The 19,891-nt window shown below is 38.8% G+C and overlaps 1 protein-coding gene across 20 annotated transcripts in view; it reads right to left on the bottom strand.

The window, feature by feature from the left end:
* PARD3 (par-3 family cell polarity regulator) overlaps positions 1–19,891 on the bottom strand; it is a 642,085-nt gene that overhangs the window by 228,350 nt on the left and 393,844 nt on the right. For 13 of the 20 annotated variants that reach the window (XM_089906476.1, XM_089906474.1, XM_089906475.1 and 10 more), the window contains 4 exons: positions 17,503–17,662; positions 10,734–10,923; positions 5,970–6,121; positions 4,867–4,911 (listed from right to left, as the gene is read on the bottom strand). In XM_089906476.1, the coding sequence (XP_089762602.1) occupies positions 4,867–4,911; positions 5,970–6,121; positions 10,734–10,923; positions 17,503–17,662 (547 nt within the window). The remainder of the gene's footprint in view (positions 1–4,866; positions 4,912–5,969; positions 6,122–10,733; positions 10,924–17,502; positions 17,663–19,891) is intronic. The other 7 variants (XM_022580413.3, XM_022580428.3, XM_030761778.2 and 4 more) reach the window with 5 other exon arrangements.

Below are 19,891 nucleotides of genomic sequence, written 5' to 3' on the forward strand. Positions count from 1 at the left end.
AAAGTGGCTCTGTGACTTGAGGATCTAGGGCAGGAAGTCCCAAGATGGTAACCAAGCTTCAGAATGCAATCAAAATGGATTTCTTTAACCAGGTATGACAACCTCATCCATCATTGCCTGACCTGGCACTCAGGTAGATGAATTTAGCGTCTAGATGGCTGAAATGCCAGCCACCCCCAGCTGGGCAATCCAGGTTATAGAACTAGTTCTTCACTTATACTGTTAAAAAGACAGGTGCAAAAAAAAAAAAAAGGGAGGGTAGGAGAGGCTGGATAGTTTCTCTCCATGTGGGGCCATCAGCCCATATGTGGATCAATAATTAAGGAGTAGCCTTGATATGTTATCACTTAGAAGACAAATAGTTCTGACATGGGCTTTCCATTGCTTAGAGTATAAAACAGAATAAAAATTAAATTGGGAGAGTCAAAACAAGAATTATCTTTTTAAGATTCATTTACATGACACCTTTCACATGATTTTCACAATGGGGTAGTTTTAAGTTAGAATAAGTATGTTAAAATGTAACGTAGGCAGAAAGGCAGACAGACGACTCTAAAAAAGAAAAAATATTCTATAAATCATTGTGCCTGGGAGAAAAATATGATTTATTTAACTTTTTCCATGCAGGTTTGTATATATTTGATTATTTATTTTATGACAAAAATTGACAAGAAATATTTCTTTCTAGGATGATCAATCTTACTTTTTCTCTTGATAGCCCTATAATTTTTGACAAGTTCATGTTTTAAATACCCATAAAAGTCATGTCACAGGAAGGAAAATGAATTTTTTTCCGAAGAATGAAAGAAAAAGTAAGAAATCAAAGAATCAAAGAGAATGGGAAAAGATGATTCCTGGGTAGGGACATTTACGTTCACATTTTCTAGAATTAGCACTAGGAAGATCTTTTTCTGAATAAATCATGCCTATCAATTTTCATAACTTACTAGTTTCATTTAGGTCCTATAAACTTTTATAAGGCAAATATTCAGTACCTTCTTGGCTTCATAAAGGACATGTTTATGTATGGATGCGTGTATGTATCTATGTATATATCTCCAATGAAGATTTGATACTTCCAGTAAAGATTATCATAAAAACATAATTTATGGGCTTCCCTGGTGGCTCAGTGGTTAAGAATCCGCCTGCCAATGCAGGGGACACGGGTTCGATCCCTGGTCCGGGTAGATCCCACATGCCGCAGAGTAACTAAGCCCGTGTGCCACAGCTCTTGAGCTTGTGCTCTAGAGCCCGCGAGCCACAGCTACTGAGCCTGCGTGCCACAATTACTGAAGCCCGAGTGCCTAGAGCCTGTGCTCCACAACAAGAGAAGCCACTGCAATGAGAAGACTGCACAGCACAACGAAGAGCAGCCCCCGCTCGCCACAACTGGAGAAAGCCCACATGCAGCAATGAAGGCCCAACGCAGCCAAAACAAAACAAAACAAAACAAAACATAATTTATGTATGAAAAGTTAGCTGAGATTTGACTTAAGATACTCAGAGCACTAAAAGCTTTAATAATTTCAGATATGGCATGAGTATTTATTCAAATAAATGTATATATATTACATGTATATAAATATTGATATATGTATAGATAAATGTATATATGTATTTATTAAGAAACAAAACACAAGCAAATCAGGGATAAAAAAATGATGGAATTGTAATTAAATAAGCAATAGATATTTTGTAAGCATAATTGGGAGCTTACCTATCTACTCTTTTCTCTAAATTCTTAACACTGTAGTATAACATTCTGGCAAAATGTTGATAATTATATATGGCGGGTATTGGGTATATGGTAGGTTAATAAACTACAGTCTTTATATATGGTTGAAAATTTTCATAACATCTATAATTTGTGCATCTATAACAGCAATCAGCAAACTGTGGGCCAAATCTGGAAAATCTGACTGGAACACAGCCATGTCCATTCATTTGCATATCCTCCATGGCTTGCCTTCACACTACATCAGAATTAAGTAATTGCTCCAGAGACTGTTTGGTCTACAAGATCTACCGTATTTACTCCCTGGCTCTTTACAGAAAGAGCTTGCTGACTCTTGATCTATAACACGGATTTCACTCATGCAAGTGGTATGTTTGTCAAAGAAACTTTAACAGAGATTTTGTTAAGTAATAATAAGATTCCTAAATGAGGATCACTGAGATTCCTAACATCATAAACTTATCATTTAGCAGCAATAAAAATTGAAAATATCTCTCACTATATAAAGTAGGGGCAAGAGAGTAGTTTTATTTATACACAAAAAAATCAATGTCTCTAAATTTTAAATTATTTTAAATAATTTTTAAATTATTTTAAATGTAAAATAATAATTTAAAAATAGTATTTTGAAGCTCCTTATATAAATCTTTCAGGTCATTAGGATACTTTGCTTATTTTCTATATCCAAGGATTAAACTATTAGAAACACAATTCTCTTATTCCTGTTCCTCCTTTTCTTGCAGGAAGTAAATTTACCCCCCAAATATCATAGAAGATTCCTAAATCCAGGAACAAAGGGGGAAATCATAATCATACTATTTTCCTGAGGTCTATTTTTCTACTCTTACCTACTAATACCTCTCTCACCAAAAAAAAGGAGAGGATGTCTTTCGCAAGGGCAAAGGGAAATGGAATTCAATTTTCATTATGAAAGGCTTACAGCTAGACAGATGACCTACACTAAAATGCCACGGTGACTCTACCGAAAACCTTTGGACTAAACTGTAAAATCATGATAATCTTAGCAATTCAAGTGAAGTGAAGGAAGAAAAATAACTGAAAATCTCTTCACTGTCTAATACTGGAGGATGGGAAGGATTCAGTGTAGATATTTTATTCATTGTAGATTTAAAAGCAATAGACCAGAAAGTACTTTGATGTCTGTGTAATAATTTTTTGTCCCACGTTTTTCCAATTGAATTCGGTAAGATAGATCGCATATAGTATTTGACGAATGCTTTTTATCTAGGATCGAACAACACTCTAAGGCACTATGAAGGCAGATGATTCAATTAGATGATAGAAGTCTGCCTTCTCACCATGAAAGTTATTTAATGTTTTCAGCTGAAATCTGGATATTATTTTTTAATCTTAATAAATTGTTCTTTTCCTGTTAGTGAGTTGGTTAAATTAACTATTTTCCTTACTTTACCTAATTGGCATATTATATAAAGTCATGTTCTTTAATCTGAGCAGCTCAATTTGTTTTTTATAAACATTAACTTGAACAGGGGTTACATCTTGAAAAGTACTGAATACCATTAACTCCAAAGACGAATTACTAATTTACATATGTAAACTATCAAATAATGTTTTTCTTTAGCCCTGCTTCAGAATTCCAATGAAATGCTTTGTTTGATAAAAGAAATAACTACTTAATAAGGGCTGAGGCTATTGTTAATTGCCCTGCACTACAGTTAATCCAATGATTTATTGGATGTAGTTTTTACAATCTATCTTTACAGAATGTGAAAACTCCAACCACGTCCACAATTATCTTTACATATGTACGTGGGATACACATTTTTCAGGAAGCCTAAAACTAATTACTACTGCAGGTTAAAAAGGTGAATTGAAGCCAATTAGTGCTAAGTGGTGTAACTAAATCATACTGGAGCTCGAATAATTAAAACTCTATTCCAAACTTATAATAATAAATCAAAACGCTCAATTGTACAAAGCACATGACTTTAATTACACATAAAGACTTTCCTCTGATTATTGTCATAAAATAACATGTAAAATCTACTATCATGTAAAACCCAGTTCAAAATAATCCATTGTTTCTACGGAATGATTTAGGCAGCATCTTAGAAGCAAGCCCTAAATAGTTAAAAAGAAAAAGAAAAACAAAAACAAAAACAAGGGCTTCCCTCATGGCGCAGTGGTTAAGAATCCGCCTGCCAATGCAGGGGACACGGGTTCAAGCCCTGGTCCGGGAAGATCCCACATGCCGTGGAGCAACTAAGCCCATGTGCCACAGCTCTAGAGCCCACAAGCCACAACTACTGAGTCCGCGAGCCACAACTACTGAAGCTCACGCGCCACAACTACTGAGCCTGCGCCCTAGAGCCCGCGAGCCACAACTTCTGAAGCCCACGCGCCTAGAGCCTGTGCTCCTCAACAAGAGAAGCCACCACAATGAGAAGCCCGCGCACCGCAACCAAGAGTATCCCCCACTCGCTGCAACTAGAGAAAGCCCGCACGCAGCAATGTAAACCCAACACAGCCAAAAAATAAATAAATTAAAACAAAAAACAAAAACAAAACCTTCAAGCAGGTTCACAAAGATAAGGACGCAATATATAGTCTAATTCAATGTTAGGTAACTACAAACTAATGCTTGCATCAGAAAAAGATCTAAGCTTTTCTGAGTGACTAATGAGAGCAATACTAGACACTGTCCTTCAGTGAAAATATTTATATTTGTGCCATTATCCGTCAAACGAAAATCACCACTTTGAGAATCACGTTTTGGATGTTAACCTAAGCATCAGATAGATGACTCTGAAACAAAGAATCCACCCTGAGAGATCACGTTTTCAGGATTTTGACTTTTTTTTTTATAAATTGTGACAAAACATTCCTACACAAATATAATTAAGAAGATCTAGGTTGTTTTAGTGTCTCTGAAACACTAAATTATATTTCCATTTAGTATGTACTACAGTGATAAATTTCTTCTCACAGAAAATTTTCCTTTTCTTGTACCATTTGATTTCCTACTATGAAAACATCCGTGCCAGCCTGGAATATTCATGTTTACGTGCTATGTGATTGGCAGCTCTACAATTATGATAAGCTCCTTGGACCACAGTTTCTATGGCAACAGTCTAAGTGTCCATTCTTACCTGCGTTCTGGTCATCCACTGTATTGAGTTTAGTCTCGTCAGCTACTGTTAAAAGGTAAATGTATAATGGTTAGCCCAGTTAGTCCCACAGCCCAACATGCTTCAACCATTCCCAGATCTTTTCAGTTAGGTGATAATTCTTAGGTAATATTTCATGCAAAATATATGAAATATCAAGCAAACATTCATAATCAAAAAAAAAGGGGAAAAAAGCAGTGTCTCCATGCAATGCCAGTCATCTCATTTCACAGACACGTGTGTTATTGATATGTTAGCATATCACAATTAGCGAGGCAAGGAATCGCCCGATTTTTCTTTTCTGCATGGGATAAATGAATGTTTTTAGTCTCGAAGTACAAACAGCCACCAGAGAACAGCATAAATACGTTCTAGTTGATTAACGAAGGTTTTTCTAATCATTCAATTGGTGTATGGATATAATTAATTAATTTGTTTGTTTGTTTTGGTTTTTGGTGGATTTGGATTTAAAAAGAGACACTACCTGATTGGTGCTTGATTGAACAACTAGGATTATTTTCCTCCTCTCATTTGCTTCCAAATACTTTCTACAATAAATATGCTCTCAAATTATGACTCCACTTAAAGGCCTTAATTACCAACACATAAGAGTTTCTATCAAATAAACCTTAAAGGACAGCAATGGAAGGAGAATATGATGAAGTAACCAAACTCTAGACATGGATTGAGATAATGGTTTCTCTCCAAAACTGCTTCTTCTGGTTCGAGCATCCCCACAACCAACCAAGTCATATTCCAATGAAATTGGTTTTCAGCAGCCAAAGTGTTAAAACATTTCATTTTTTTCAAGTAAAGATACATGAATAGAGCATGATAGGCACATGTGTTTGTTTCTTTTCTCATCAGAAAACATATATATTAACATATTGCACATGATGTAAACATGCCACTTAGAAGTACGGTTATCTCAAACTTGGAGAAAAACTAATTTTTGCCAAATTGCCTCATTTCGCATTTATTTTCTCTATGGCTCACAGTAAACAGACATGTGTTTGGGACCACTGATTTTCATCTGAAAGCATCTAAAGCGTATTTAGATAGAGGTTCATGGAGATCGTACTCACTACCTAAATCCATGCTTTTCGATTTTCGCGTTTTAACGAAATCCAATTGACTGGCATCTGAAAATTGCTTTGTGCGTTTTTCTGACATACTCTGACGTCCAAATCCCTCTCGTTGAAAAGCAAGAACTGGATCGACGTCTGGACTCAAAGAGCTGGTGTGAAGAGAGAGAGAAACATAAAAACATTTACTGAAAATAAGACATGACGCTCAGGAAAGTTCATCTACACCTGTGTGTATGAATGTGTGTATATGGATATTCCTCAGAAATATTTAAACTAAATAGCACAAATATAGTCCATCAAAAGAACTGTGGTTGTGTAGGAGGTGACGGGAAAATACGACATTAATTTACATTTACAGCAATTCCTTCTCCATGTGCGGAAGACTGAATCTTTGAGGAAAACTTTCATATATTAATACAAATACTGGCAGCAAATTAGTGACTATATGAATTGCAACTGAATAGAAGTTTTGAAAAGGGTATGTTCTGCAGACTTGTGGTTGACAAGGGGGAGGGGAATGGGGGAGGGATGGATTGGGAGTTTGGGATTAGCAGATGCAAACTATTATATACAAAATGGATAAACAACAAGGTCCTACTGTATCGCACAGGGAACTCTATTCAACACCCTGTGATAAACCATAATGGAAACGAATATGAAAAAGAATGTATATATGTATAACTGAATCACTTTGCTGTACAGCAGAAATTAACACAACATTGTAAATCAACTATACTTCAGTAAAATAAATTTTTTTAAGAAAAGGATATGTTCTGGTCATCTTATATATCCTTTATCTTGTGTTTCAGAAAAAAAAAACAAAACACCTTTATGGCATGTAGTTTTATGAGGATGTAGCTTCTCTGCAATACTTAATCAACTGAGAAGAAATCAACTCAACAAATCACGATTAGAACCTATTCTGATGAAAGTGTGGTGCCGGGTACCAAAGTCAAAGTAATAAATAAGAAAAGATCTCTATTCCCTAAGAAAAATACCAAACCAGAAGCACACAGAAGACTCTGTGGATGCATGGATGGGAGACTGACTGGTATTCCAGGGAGTCAGGAAAAGCATGACTAAGTCTGGATGGCATTTGGTTTGTGTGACACCAACACAGTGGCTCCAGCAGAGATGATGAAACACAAGGCAGATCAGTGGTAACAGGATACAGTATCAAGTGTCTTCACAATGGAAGTGGCAGGGGAATCGGTCCTATTTGTAAAATCCCACTAACACTTTCAGAAGCACCACCAGGTGTTGAGAGCCCAGCCCCACAATGACGTGGTTTTTCTCTATGCTGAGCACAGTGAGTAAATAGAGAGCTCTCCTATATCAGTGTGGAGCCACCTTGCCTATGTGGCCAGGTAGGACATCCCTCCACAGCTCACTGGACACACTAGGATGTGGTGGCCTCTCCACTACGTCAGCTTCCACTATACAAGCCCTCCTTATGCTTCTGCTGGAAACAAGCTTCTCTAACCCTGTATTGGTCCTATGGGAATGACCATGCATATGGATAAAAGGGTAGTGATCTGGTTTGGATACATATCAGAAATTTAGCTGCAATTCACCGTGCATGAAATGACAGATGGCATTAGGGAAAGGCTAAACCAAAAGCTGCAACAAGGAAGACATCAAGGCAGTGCTTTGCCATCGGGTGATGTGGCCTGAACGCTTTGAGCCCCCGTGTCTTCATTGGCTCCATGAAGAAAAGAGTGGCCCTAACCACTGGCCGGGCCACTGAGAGAATTCAAGGACACAAGGGGAAAGCCCTCAGTAAACTGCAGCCCACCATGCAAAATAAATTATTATTAGCCAACAAAGACTTGCTATCTCAAATTTTCAAAGTTATGAAAATTATGATAACGGAAACAGGGTATTTAAAAACCAACCACCAACTGAAACCTCAAAAAGGAAATGAACAATCCTTCTCCATCTTTTCCACCAAGTACAGAGCAGGGTCCGGGGAGGAGGCAACGTAGGTGCCTGGGACTCAGAATTCAAGGGAGCTCTGATCTCAGGGTCCTGTGAGTTCAGGGGCCACACCTGAGAGTGAGAAGCTCCTTACGTTTGCTCCCCTGGGCACCTAGCTTGCTTAACCCTTGTTCTGGCCCAGGGACTGGGAGCTCAGCCCAAAGCAAAAACGATTTTTTAATGTAAAACACTATGCTATATCCTAATCAATGTTATTTTGTTTGCATCCTACACTAAATCTTTTCATTTTTAATATATCATATCTCATCTGTAAAGCCCGGAATAAATTTGACGTTCCAGGAAGAAGCAGGGTCATGTGCACCTTGAAGCCTTAGGTGCCCCTTCTCGTACTACTCTGCTTAGACCCTATGTATGTATGTATATACATATGTGTGCATAGCTCCAGCATACATTATGTATATAAGTGTAGACTGCTTTTACATATTTCTTAAATATATATGTGTGTGTATATTATGCTTATATAGTAGTATCCACAAACTACTATGCTTATAATTTCCAGGGCACATACACCCCAATTCGAAAACACAGTCCTAGGAGTGAAAAATTAAAACCTATATGGTGAGAACAATTTTGCAACAATAAACACTAAATATGATATTTGAACTAAGAGTAATTATTTCTGTTTGTGTGTTCATTGTGGCCGTGCCATGCGGCATATGGGATCTTAGTTCCCCGACCAGGGATCGCACCCGTGTCCCCTGCAGTGGAAGCTCGGAGTCTGAACCATGGGACCGCCGGGGAAGTCCAAGAGTAATTCGTTTAGATACTGAAAGCTGATCTCTCCGACCATCCTGCACATGCTCATCAACCCTCTTCTGTATCGTGTGAATTACACGAAAACCTGAATTCCAAACTAGGCATCAAATGTGTGAACAGAGTGAATCTGCAATACATTTTTAATAAAAATTACTGGCTAAAGGTTTTTCAAAGAAGTACAAATTTTTGTTCCTGAAAGCCACATATTGGCGTATTTTTTAAACTAATTTTATATCCTCTGAAATTATGTTGTCACTAAGATGAGAATTTGCTGTTTTACCTTCTTCACCTTAAAAACGTTGTTATGTTCCCTAAATCAATTCATGGATTGAAAACAAGTATATTCTATCAGTTAAGAAATGCAAACTTTAGCCATTTGACATATTCAGCCTTCCACAATCATGCAGCGAAATGTACACATACACAACTGAAAACGGCAAATGAGTTTTTGAGTGAATAAGCATCTTAAAATAACTAAATATTCTTAAACCATAACATAATTAATTCTTCCCATTAAACTAATTTCGGACACAAGAAACAATACGCTAGCATACTTAGCAAGTTAGTCTGCAGGACTGACAGCTGATTCTTTAAAGAATGTAACCATACCCGATCCCCCCCCCCAAAAGTTATTAAAATTCCAGTTATTAATCCTGCCTTATTGCCCTTTTGTTTTCATAACATTTTCATCAAGGATTAGGGAGATATTGTCAGGCTGGAAAAGCTTACATTTTCTGCTGTGATTCAGAACAGCTGCCATTCTTGTTTGGATAACCCTTCATTCATATTCTTCTCCAGCCCCTGCACATTCCCCACAGCAAAATCATACAAGTCCTCACTGTTTTATGAATCCCCTTAGGGAAATTAATGCCACACTCCAGCCCTGCTCGTTGTTTATTGACTTTCACCAATACAGCATTTCTTAAGGCCCCAAACATCTATTCCTACGGCTGCCTTCAAAATTCCTCATCACGGTGGAGACTCAAAAGGTTTTTGTCCCTTCGATGAATACTGCAAATATCTAATCCTTACTTTCTCCGTCATTGCTTTCACTTCCAGAAAGAGGTATAAACTGCAGCGGTAAATGCTACAGCGTCTGATTCAGGTGGGTTTTTACTTTGTATGGTAGTTCCCCCTCTACGTTGAACCAAAAAACTCGTTCAAAGGTAAGCCGTTATCACGCGGGCTTGAGTGTAGTTCAATGCCACAACACTGAAATATCATTTTGCTGATGGATTCTTAAAAGACCCCAGAGAAAGGGCAATAAGAAGATTCTGGTATAATGCTTCACATGGTTGCGTTCATTATCACTACAGCCCTCCAAGGTCATCCCTAGGAGGGACTTTCCTTTCGCTTATTGATGTATATAATTACTAGGCACGCAAATGAAGACACTCATCCACATTTATTTGCCACACACTGGCTCAATAATATCCAATACTTTCTTCTATTTTGAGAGATACAGGAGAAAAATTGCATTAGACTGCCCCTGAAGTCATAATGTTAGAAGTAAGTACAAAGACTAGTAGAGTTATAGCGCTCTAAAAAGAAAATCTGAAAAAGCTTCTTCCCACTCCCAGAATGTAACAACTACTAATTTGGCCAAAGTCATCGAATTGTTACAAACTCTCAGTCACCGGAGGGATTTGCTTAGAATTTATTTATGGAATAGGAAAACAATTCGTTGAATTAACACAGATCTAAAATAAAAGTTTCACTTGTGAAACTTAACTTCAATGAGTAGGGTTTGGGGGTTAGTGGTAGTTTTCTTGTTGGTTTGGCTAAACTCTTAACGATAGCCCTGGAAAGGCTAACACAGTTGGGCAGGTTTATGAGGCTGGGGGGAATCTTTTGTTTGAGGAGTGACAACTACGAGTATTAAATCATTATTATCAAATCAGAACACCGCTATAAAAGACACTGATTCACTGTGCTCGGTGACAGACTGTTTAACCCTAAAATCAAGTGTGACTGCAATTAACTGATGTTTCCCAACAGTGCTCTTACCACTCTGCTGACTCACTGATGCCGGCCTTGGCCCACGCGCCAGTGTCCGTTGTCACAAATCCTACATCATCGTGGGAGCTGGAAGATGACTGGTCAGAGAGATGTGGGGGGAGTACTGGCAGCCTGTCATCCTCGATAATGACAGTGTCATCTTGGGGCATATTCACCGTGGGGGACAGCTGGTATTTACCTGTCCAGTGGAAAAAAACAAAGAGAAATTCTAGACATCCATCTAAGGGTTATGTATATGAATGTTAACACTTTGCTACATTAGAAAAAGTCTAAATTTCCAAAATCTGCTCAACCTGGTAGGACAAAATAGAATTAAGTAAACTTATTTTTCATAAATGAATGTCAAAGGGAGACCTGAGGTCTATTCCTTCCTCTTGACACGACAGCTATGGTGCTCTGGGTGCGGTATTCAGTGTCTCTGGTATTAAGTTTCCTAAGGCCAGAGATGATCTCCAGAATGACTTCTAATGTGAAAATGCCACGTAGATTTGAAGTCGTTTATAGCCCTTTGAAAAATTTTACCAGGAAATTTGGAGGGAAGCCCTGCAGACTTACATCAATCAATCATTCACTCATTCACTAGCTGGGCACCTACCACCTGGCAGGTTTATAAGGAAGACTTAATCTCTGCCTCTCAATGGCTCACACCTCGGAGAAGGAGACAGATAAAGCAGTAATTGATCGGTGCTCTGAGTGATGTGCCAGAAGTGCCCCGGCATTCACTAGTGCTGGCAATCGCCTGGGTAGCTGAAGGAAGAGGATGCTGGGAGTCTTAAAAAAAAAAGTCAACATCCGAGATGGGTTTTGAATGATTAATACGATCTCTTCTACTGTAAGAAATGACGACATTGATTTTAGACATCAGCAACAACATCATTAAATGCATGATGGAGAAAAGTGCACAGTGCACTCAGGTGACACTTCAAAGATGAGTGCATGCAGAACCAGGGCCTTGTGGAGAGATGGCAGGAGTGATGTTAAAGAGGAAAGATTAGGATCTCACTGCCCAGAGGTTTTTTCAGGCCAAGACAGGGGAGCTTGTAAATTTTGATTTATTCAATTAGGATATAGTGTTCTCGGTAAGAAAAGACCCAGAACTGTCCACACTGATCAGTTTCTTTCAGTAAATTCTGCTCAGGTTCCGGGATCGGCATGATAGGCGTTTATCTTTCCTGGGATAAAATTATAATTCAGGGGCCTGAATCCTTAAAGATAAAGCTGGGGTCCAAATGTTGCCATCTTCCTCCCCAAAACCCCTATAGTTCTTCTGGCTTCCTCCTCAAATCATGGGCCATATTTCCTCTGAGCAAGAACTCATGGGCGAAGCTTCGGTTCACATGGATATCTTGTGAAAGGCTGTCCTCAGAGAAACATGCATCACGGTGTGGTGTCGCCCTACTGGCCTGTCTCTCCCAACAGAGCAAGGAGAACAGACAGTTTCCCCGTCACCTTACAGGAGGATGGAAACACTGTCATCTCAAGTCCAATGTCCACAGCTGTTAAGTCAGCTCTCCTGGTTCCTATGCAAATAAAAAGGATTGCTGCATTTTCCCAATCCTACCACCGTTTCAAACAGGGTGCCCTTGTCCTTTACGAGTAATTGCTTTTAAAAATAGCACAATAGCAATGTGAAGACAGTTCATGAACATTTTCACATCTGTCTTAAGATCTAATTTTTAAACATTCACAAGAATGTGTAAACGATAATTTTCATTTTAACACCATTTCGGAAACTGGGAGATGGCATATATAGACTTGAAGGATCTTTTAAAATATATATTATTCTAGACATTTCAACAAAGGAGCAAACATTAAGTTGATCTTTTCAGGACAACCCACAAACGCAAACTTGCTAGAAATTTCAAACGCGATCATTACTTAGCATCAACTACTCTATTACAGAAATAATATATGTTCACTGAAACCTCTACTCAGCAAATTATCATGAAAAATACTCTATTTTGATTTGAAATGCATCCATTTTGACAAATTGTGAAAACTAGCAACTGTTTATAAACGCTCATGATAAAAATGTAAATCAAATTTAATACTTCATTGCTTCCCTTTCCTGAATTCACACCACTCCTTTATGCCTACTTGAGTTTTAGGATACTAGTACAGAAAGACAGAAATCTGTTCAATAAAATATCATTCATAAATAAGATCGGACATTCCAGCACTATTACCTAAAGAAACATTTCCTTCCCAAAACATACTTTTTTCCCAAAAAAGTGTACAGAATGACAAATCCAAGTTATCCCTGGTAGCTCACCACTGACAAGGCACATGTCACAGCATTAAATGTCATGTCCTCACAGAGGCAAAATTTATTGGAAGAAACTATATTGGTGTAATATAGCACATTCATTTCTAAACACAAAAACAAAAATGTTCATGCAATATATTCCGAGAGACAGTCTAGCGAGCAGTATGGAACACAGAATGGTTCTTCATGTGACAGTCCTTTTTCGTGTTGTTTTGAGTAGAAATATTGTTCCTTAGGTGATCTAAAAATTTATACCTACAGGAAATGTCCCTATTAACCGTAAGACAAGGATTCAGCTTTTTTTCTTTCCCCGATGATTCTGGAGGCTAATATTTCAAAAGACTTGAGAATATATGTTTTCCATCAATTTTCCACTTCTTAACATACTTGAGACGAACAGTGTTTTGGGATGCGGGCTCCAGGAATATATTGGGGGTAATGAACTAAGCTATCAAACTACATATTCTACCAAACTCCCCTTAGAATAACTCTCAATTATGTTTGCAGGTACTTGGCATATCCTAAATGTGAACCCTTTGAAGGGTGACTTCAGAAACCTTTGATCCGGTTTTTGATGAATAAACTCTCCTTTCCTCAACTAGTTAACCAACAAACTAAGATTTAGACTGTAGCCGAGTGAAACAATGAGATGCAGAATGACTGTTTACTAAACATTTATTCATTGGTACATTTACATAGAAGGCAACACTACGTGAAATGAGAAACCTTTTGCCAGAGATTTGACTCACAATAAAAACAACCTTAATATTCCATTTTTCTACGTTGACTTTCTAACAAGATCAAAGTATTCTGAATAGAATTATTTTTTAAACTCACCACAATGTATCAATATAAAAACTACTGAGATTACATTTAAAAATGGAGACCACAGATTTCAGTTGTGCTTTAAACAGAAAAATTCTTCAGATAAAAAAGTTGGAAAACATTTAAGGTTCCATGCTCCCAAATGTCAGCTTGTGATGTGTCCTATGAAGTGAACACGCTGGTGAAATTAGCTACACCTATTACCTCTATGGTTATTAGTAGTACCAGTTAAGACAGTCCAGCCATTTGTAAAATATTTTTAAGGCTTTTAAAAGGAAGAAATCCTATGTAGCCTTGCTACAGGTTTCTTTTTGATAAATATCCAAAATTACTCCTTGAAAATCCATGATAGTGGAAAGTCAGCCAATACAGATGACACTTGGAGAACTCTTGCCTTTGGCTGCAACTCTGGCTGACCCCACCAAGAGCTAAGGAGATCGATCAGGTTCCAGTAATGTGGGACTCGTGACTCAGAAAAACATGCATCGTAATTCTGGTTCAGTAACACGGAAGTCTGGGGCTTCAGACCTGTCACTTAACTTCTTTGGGCCAGAATTCCCCTGAACAGACGTTTAGTAGGTTGGAGTACACGATTTGTAAGGTTGTTGCAAAGATAACTTCTTTGATTTTTAAATCACAGTGGTTGCCAGAATGGAAGATTCTGTTAGACTGTCTGAAGCCAGTTGCTTGAAAATGTGGGTACTTAAAAATGGATGTCAATAAAGGATGAATGTCACTAACACTTATTGTGTGATCCCAGTATTCCTCAGAGATGGCTATTTTTAGAAAGAGGAAAGAGCCAAGAACAAAATAAAACAAAAATCGTCACGGGATCTTGGGACTTAGTTCTTTTATCTGTTAAGTGGGAAAGTGTAACTGATGACATCTGACATGCTTCCAACTCTAAAATCTCTTCCTTTTTTGGTCTAGTTTTTGGAAGCTTCTCTCCTGGGTTAGGTTCCCATAGAAATGAGTCAGAGAGCCTCAAAGCTCCTTTTTGGTCTAGAGTCCCACAGGAGGAATATGCTACATGAAAATTCACCCTATCCACATAAAATTAATCACTTCTTAATGTAGTCAGCTGGAATTTCAATACAAAGTTCTATCTGAATCATAGCAGATCATGGAGCAGATACCACCACCTCCACTGGTGTCTACACAGGAGATATCCTAAAGGTATAGAAGACGACTGCTAACCAAACAAGATCTGAAAATTTTCCATGCACCCAGATACTGTGCCCAGCAGTAAATACTGTTGCTATTGGTTTAGGTTAACTGAAAGTCAATGCTTTAATTTCTTATATTTGGTACCTGGCTTTGGTGTCTTGTTGCAAGGTACTATCTTTGCAAGTAAGTGGAAAGTGATGCTACGAACACTGTCTGTTTCTTAGGGCCAATGATGCTGAAATAGGGACTGACAAAGACTGAGGAATTTTCGAATTTGTAAAACTCAAGATAAATCAAATTAAGCATATACATTTCTCAGAGTAAAACTATATGGGATCCCTAGTTTCCCACACAACATGTAAAAAACTATCTTAAGAAAATATCCAAATCATTCACATCAATTTGGCCTACCAACGAAGAGTAAGGAGTCTGTCACTGCCCCCCACCCCAGCCCAAAAGGCCACACACAGTACATCACAAAGCACAGAGCTGGAAGATTACTGCCCCAGCAGAAGCATCTGGAATTTTCAAGTCCATTACATCTCTAGCAGAGGGAAGGGAAAGCAATGCCAACTCTAGTGCAAACTTAAGAGGACTAACGAGGCCACAGCTAATAAAATCAGAGCAATAGACTGAAGAAAAAGAAAGAATCCTCAACCCATATATACAGCATTTCCAAAGGTCACTAGGTGAATTGGGGGGGTTTTGTTTTTTAGTTTTAGTTTTTCGCCTTCCTCTGAAGCATCAGGGATTGGAGTCAGGACGCAGGTTACAGGAACTGGTGGACCAATGGTCTGATTCAGTATGGCAAGTCCTATGTTCCTATAATAAAGGGGAAATTACAGCGAATCACTTTGTATGCACACAGATCCAGGGAACACATACACTCTCTCGCTCAAGGGGTCTTGAATTTTCATCAATAAAAAAGTATTTAACTGGCTTCCCTGGTGGCGCAGTGGTTGAGAGTCCGCCTGCCGATGCAGGGGACGCGGGTTCGTGCCCCGGTCCGGGAGGATCCCACATGCCGCGGAGCGGCTGGGCCCGTGAGCCATGGCCACTGAGCCTGCGCGTCCGGAGCCTGTGCTCCGCAACGGGAGAGGCCACAACAGTGAGAGGCCCGCGTACCGCAAAAAAAAAAAAAGAAGTATTTAACGAAGATAAAGTGTCACAGCAAAACCAGGAAAGTAGGGAAAACCCCACCGCGGTGAGGAACGTGATCATTAATAAGCAAAGGTTAATCTGACAAACTATGTGCAATGCCTGTCACCTGACAGGTGTGCAATGTCTTCCGCGTCCTTCCCCGACTTGCACTAAGTCAAGCAGGCCGAAAGAGAACTGTTGGCAGAATTAAACCAGAGAGCTGGCGCGTCTTCATTCCCACACGTCGCAAACTAAGAAACGAGGAATTCAGCGATTTTTCCAAACAAGAAAGCTAGAAGGATTAGAGGAAGAACAACAGAAAATTCTACCAGTCATGTTCACGTATTTTTCCTATCGTGCCCGCTAGAAAGTTCTCTGACGGCAGACTGATTCTCACCTGTCTTTGTATCTACAGCAAAAGTATATACACAATGTCTTGCCAACAGCAGGCTTTCCGTAAACATCCACTGATGAAGGAAACAAATTCCTGTTCCAGCGAAGCTTCCTAATGGAGACGTGAATTGTATTAAATCTCCATTAAGTGTGCTCAAAATGGAGTTAAATTTAGGTTGTACTTCATATTAGAGGCTTGAGAAACACACCAGCAATGAGTGTTTTATGTCACGTGCTATTTTAATCAAAACAGCTTCTTATGTGTTAAATTTGACAACTCTCACAAGCGAATCCCAAGATGAGCAACTCAGTAAATCAAACCACTCTGGTGGCAAAGCAAGTCTTTATTAACGGGATCTGTTAGCAGAGAGCTGAACGGCTGCAGAGCAAGTGCTAATCACCTCCTTCCTCACTGGGGGCCACGCAGACAGTATGGTGCTGAATGCAAACAAAGGATGTGAAAAACTAGTTTCAGGATTTTCAAATGAAGGCTTTGAAAAAGTCAAGATGCAATTCAAAAAGGGTAACACCTTATTAAGTACAAACCACAAAATGTGAATATTCACATACATGCATATACATATTTTTCCCCTCCCTCCAAACAGTGCTATTGTAAACATGTAACTTTTGAATCCTTCTTGCCATAAGCCACTAAATTTTGATTTAAAAACAAAAACACAGCTTCACTTATCATCTCAAACATGCTAAGAATATCTTGATCACTGGAAAACACTTCTGTGTGATCCCCTTCTTTTTTCCCTTTCCCACGTTACAGGATCCAAAACTCACTTAACAAAATCAATGTATTGACTTCCTCTCTTCACATTAACACTTCCTGAATGATAATAATGAACCTGCTCCTCTTCCCCTTGAAAACATGGGCCTCCTTTACATTAATGTTACATTAATAACCTCTCTGTGAACCAGTAAAAGCATAAAAACAAGATGTGATCAACAGGGTTTTACCTGACTCACCCATTATCCTGCTGAGCGCAGCATTTCTCGTGGGTGATTCATCAAGCCCCTCAAGCCCGCTGTAGAGGGAGTGGGAAATCCTTCGTTCTCTATCATCCAACACCGTTTCAATGGGCAGCTCAGGTCCAGAGGGGCTCCCAGGTGACTTCAGCTGCAGAGAGCGGGGGGGGGGGGGGGGGGGCGAGGTAAAGTCAGAACTGGAGGCCCATGACCAGCATGGGGGAATTAGACCCAACTTGCCCAGGGTCTGCATCGAACTGGGTACCAAATGAACTAGAACTTTTCACCCTGTACCAAAATAGTTTGTGATGACAGCTTTGCCTAATGACCAACTTTCTGTGCCACTTCACACTGTGCCTCCCATGAAGTTGTCAGATTTCAACCACTGGAGGAAAAATATGTAGATTAAAGGCTTTTTTTTAATCAAACTCACCTTGTCGCTTACTTTTTCTCAGCTTGACAGTATCTGTTGAAGTCAATCTGAGTTATGGTTTAATTCAGAATTCTTTATGCGATGTTGCCCTGTGCTAGACATGCTTTATCATCGTCAGAACGGAAGCTGGAATTTAAGTCTACTTTTCACACTTAGAGTGCATAAATACACCTAACAGCACACCTTGGTGTGTGTGGGGGGAGAATGACCACCCGCTCTCTAAGACCTAAAGACCACCTGTCAGTTCGGGTGTCTTCCACAACACACCGAGCCTCAGTTTCTTCTGCTGAAATTAGAAACGATCATCCTATTCTTTCATTGTGTTCTTAAGTGTGAGATAGTAACTGAGGGAAAATAAACTACACAGGATACTGACAAAACGGAAGTTAAAACCCAGTATTCTAATAAGGCAGGCAAAGGTAGCTATTCTGCAAATATATAGAATCTGCTAGATAAGCAAAGAATATAGGTGGATTCGTATCACCAAGAATTAAAATAGCATGTGGCGTTCTTTAGGACAGCTGTGCCTTATAAAGTCATATACTTCATAAACATAATATGAGTGAGAACTCTGTATTAGTAAAGCCATGAAACAAGGAGGAACAAAGCACACAAATCCTCCCAGTGTGGGCTCTGAGGTTAACCCCACCAACTAAAATCTTATGATGCTTTGGAGCTGGCCGGCAGCCAGAGACAGGGAGGGCTGGGGGGTGGGGTGGAGGGGCCCGTGTGGAGGCAGGGAGCAGAGCACAGCAAAGTGGAGAGAGGACTGCACATTCCAAACAGAGGAAACCACAACTGTGGCTCCTTCACCTGAACAAATTATTATTTCTGTTAGAAGCTATCATCTGTTTAATATAAATGAGATATTTAATGAAGTTCCGAATTGTAGACTTATCTCGCCCAGTTTGATAAGCACCGGGGAGATTTAATGCACTGAAGGGTCAACACAATTACAATTGGAGGCACGTCAAACTGCGGGAGAATAATAAACTAGCAGCGCTAGTGAATTAGACTCAGTAAGGTTTAAATTGTGAAATGAGGATTTGTTTTATTAGTTTGTTTTTTTTTTTTTTTAAATTGCAGCTTACAACTGACAGCTTTACTGAAAAGTAAATTAAATATTCCAGGTCTTAGATGTAAAAAAATACAAGAACATTTTCTGAAAGAACATTATTCCTAAATTCCAAGGTACTTTGGAGAAGTAAAAACAAACACAACAAATACCCAATACCTTAAAAACAGGCATGTGTGAATTTTTTTAATGAGCACATACATTAGAGACCTGCTATACAAGTCTCGACACACAAGACCTGCATCCTACACAATAATTTATTTAATCATAAGACAGACAACACATCCTCGAGTTTGCTTTACAAACACATTTAATTGAAGCATATAACTGCAATTTTCTAGATGATAAAATCTTTATAAAGCACCTTTATGAGAAATCCCTAAATATCCCAAGAGGCTATTTTAGAATTTTATAAAGTCAAATAAAAATTCTATTTTAAAAATAGCACATGCAGGCTTTCCAGAGAAAAACAATAAGATGCCTGTTCATTAGGAACCTTGTACTTGAACACTTTCATGGGAAAGCTTCTGTACCTCCCCACCTCCCTAACCATGTCTAATTTGCATCTCAAAAGACAGATTTAAATGAAGACATCAATGGCCAAATACATAAATATTTAACAGAAGACACATGCCTTTTAATTTCTTAAAAAAACTGATTGGAGTACAGAGTTTTGTTTTAAATCTTTTGATGATTTTTTTTGTTACAAGCAATTGAGTTTAAGAAAGAGGAATGCATCGCATCATCAGAGTGGGAGCTTAGCCACTCCAAGGAGGGCAGTCCTGGAAGACTGGCCTGGCCTTCCTGCAGTATGGGCTGCTCCCAGGCCCTTCTGATCTCCACATATAAAAACCTTATCAAATTAAGCTTAA

This window comes from Delphinapterus leucas, chromosome 2 (genome assembly GCF_059928025.1).
Source record: "Delphinapterus leucas isolate spDelLeu-1000000601 "Yukka" chromosome 2, BTC_Dleu_Yukka2, whole genome shotgun sequence".
NCBI classification, from domain to species: Eukaryota; Metazoa; Chordata; class Mammalia; order Artiodactyla; family Monodontidae; genus Delphinapterus; species Delphinapterus leucas.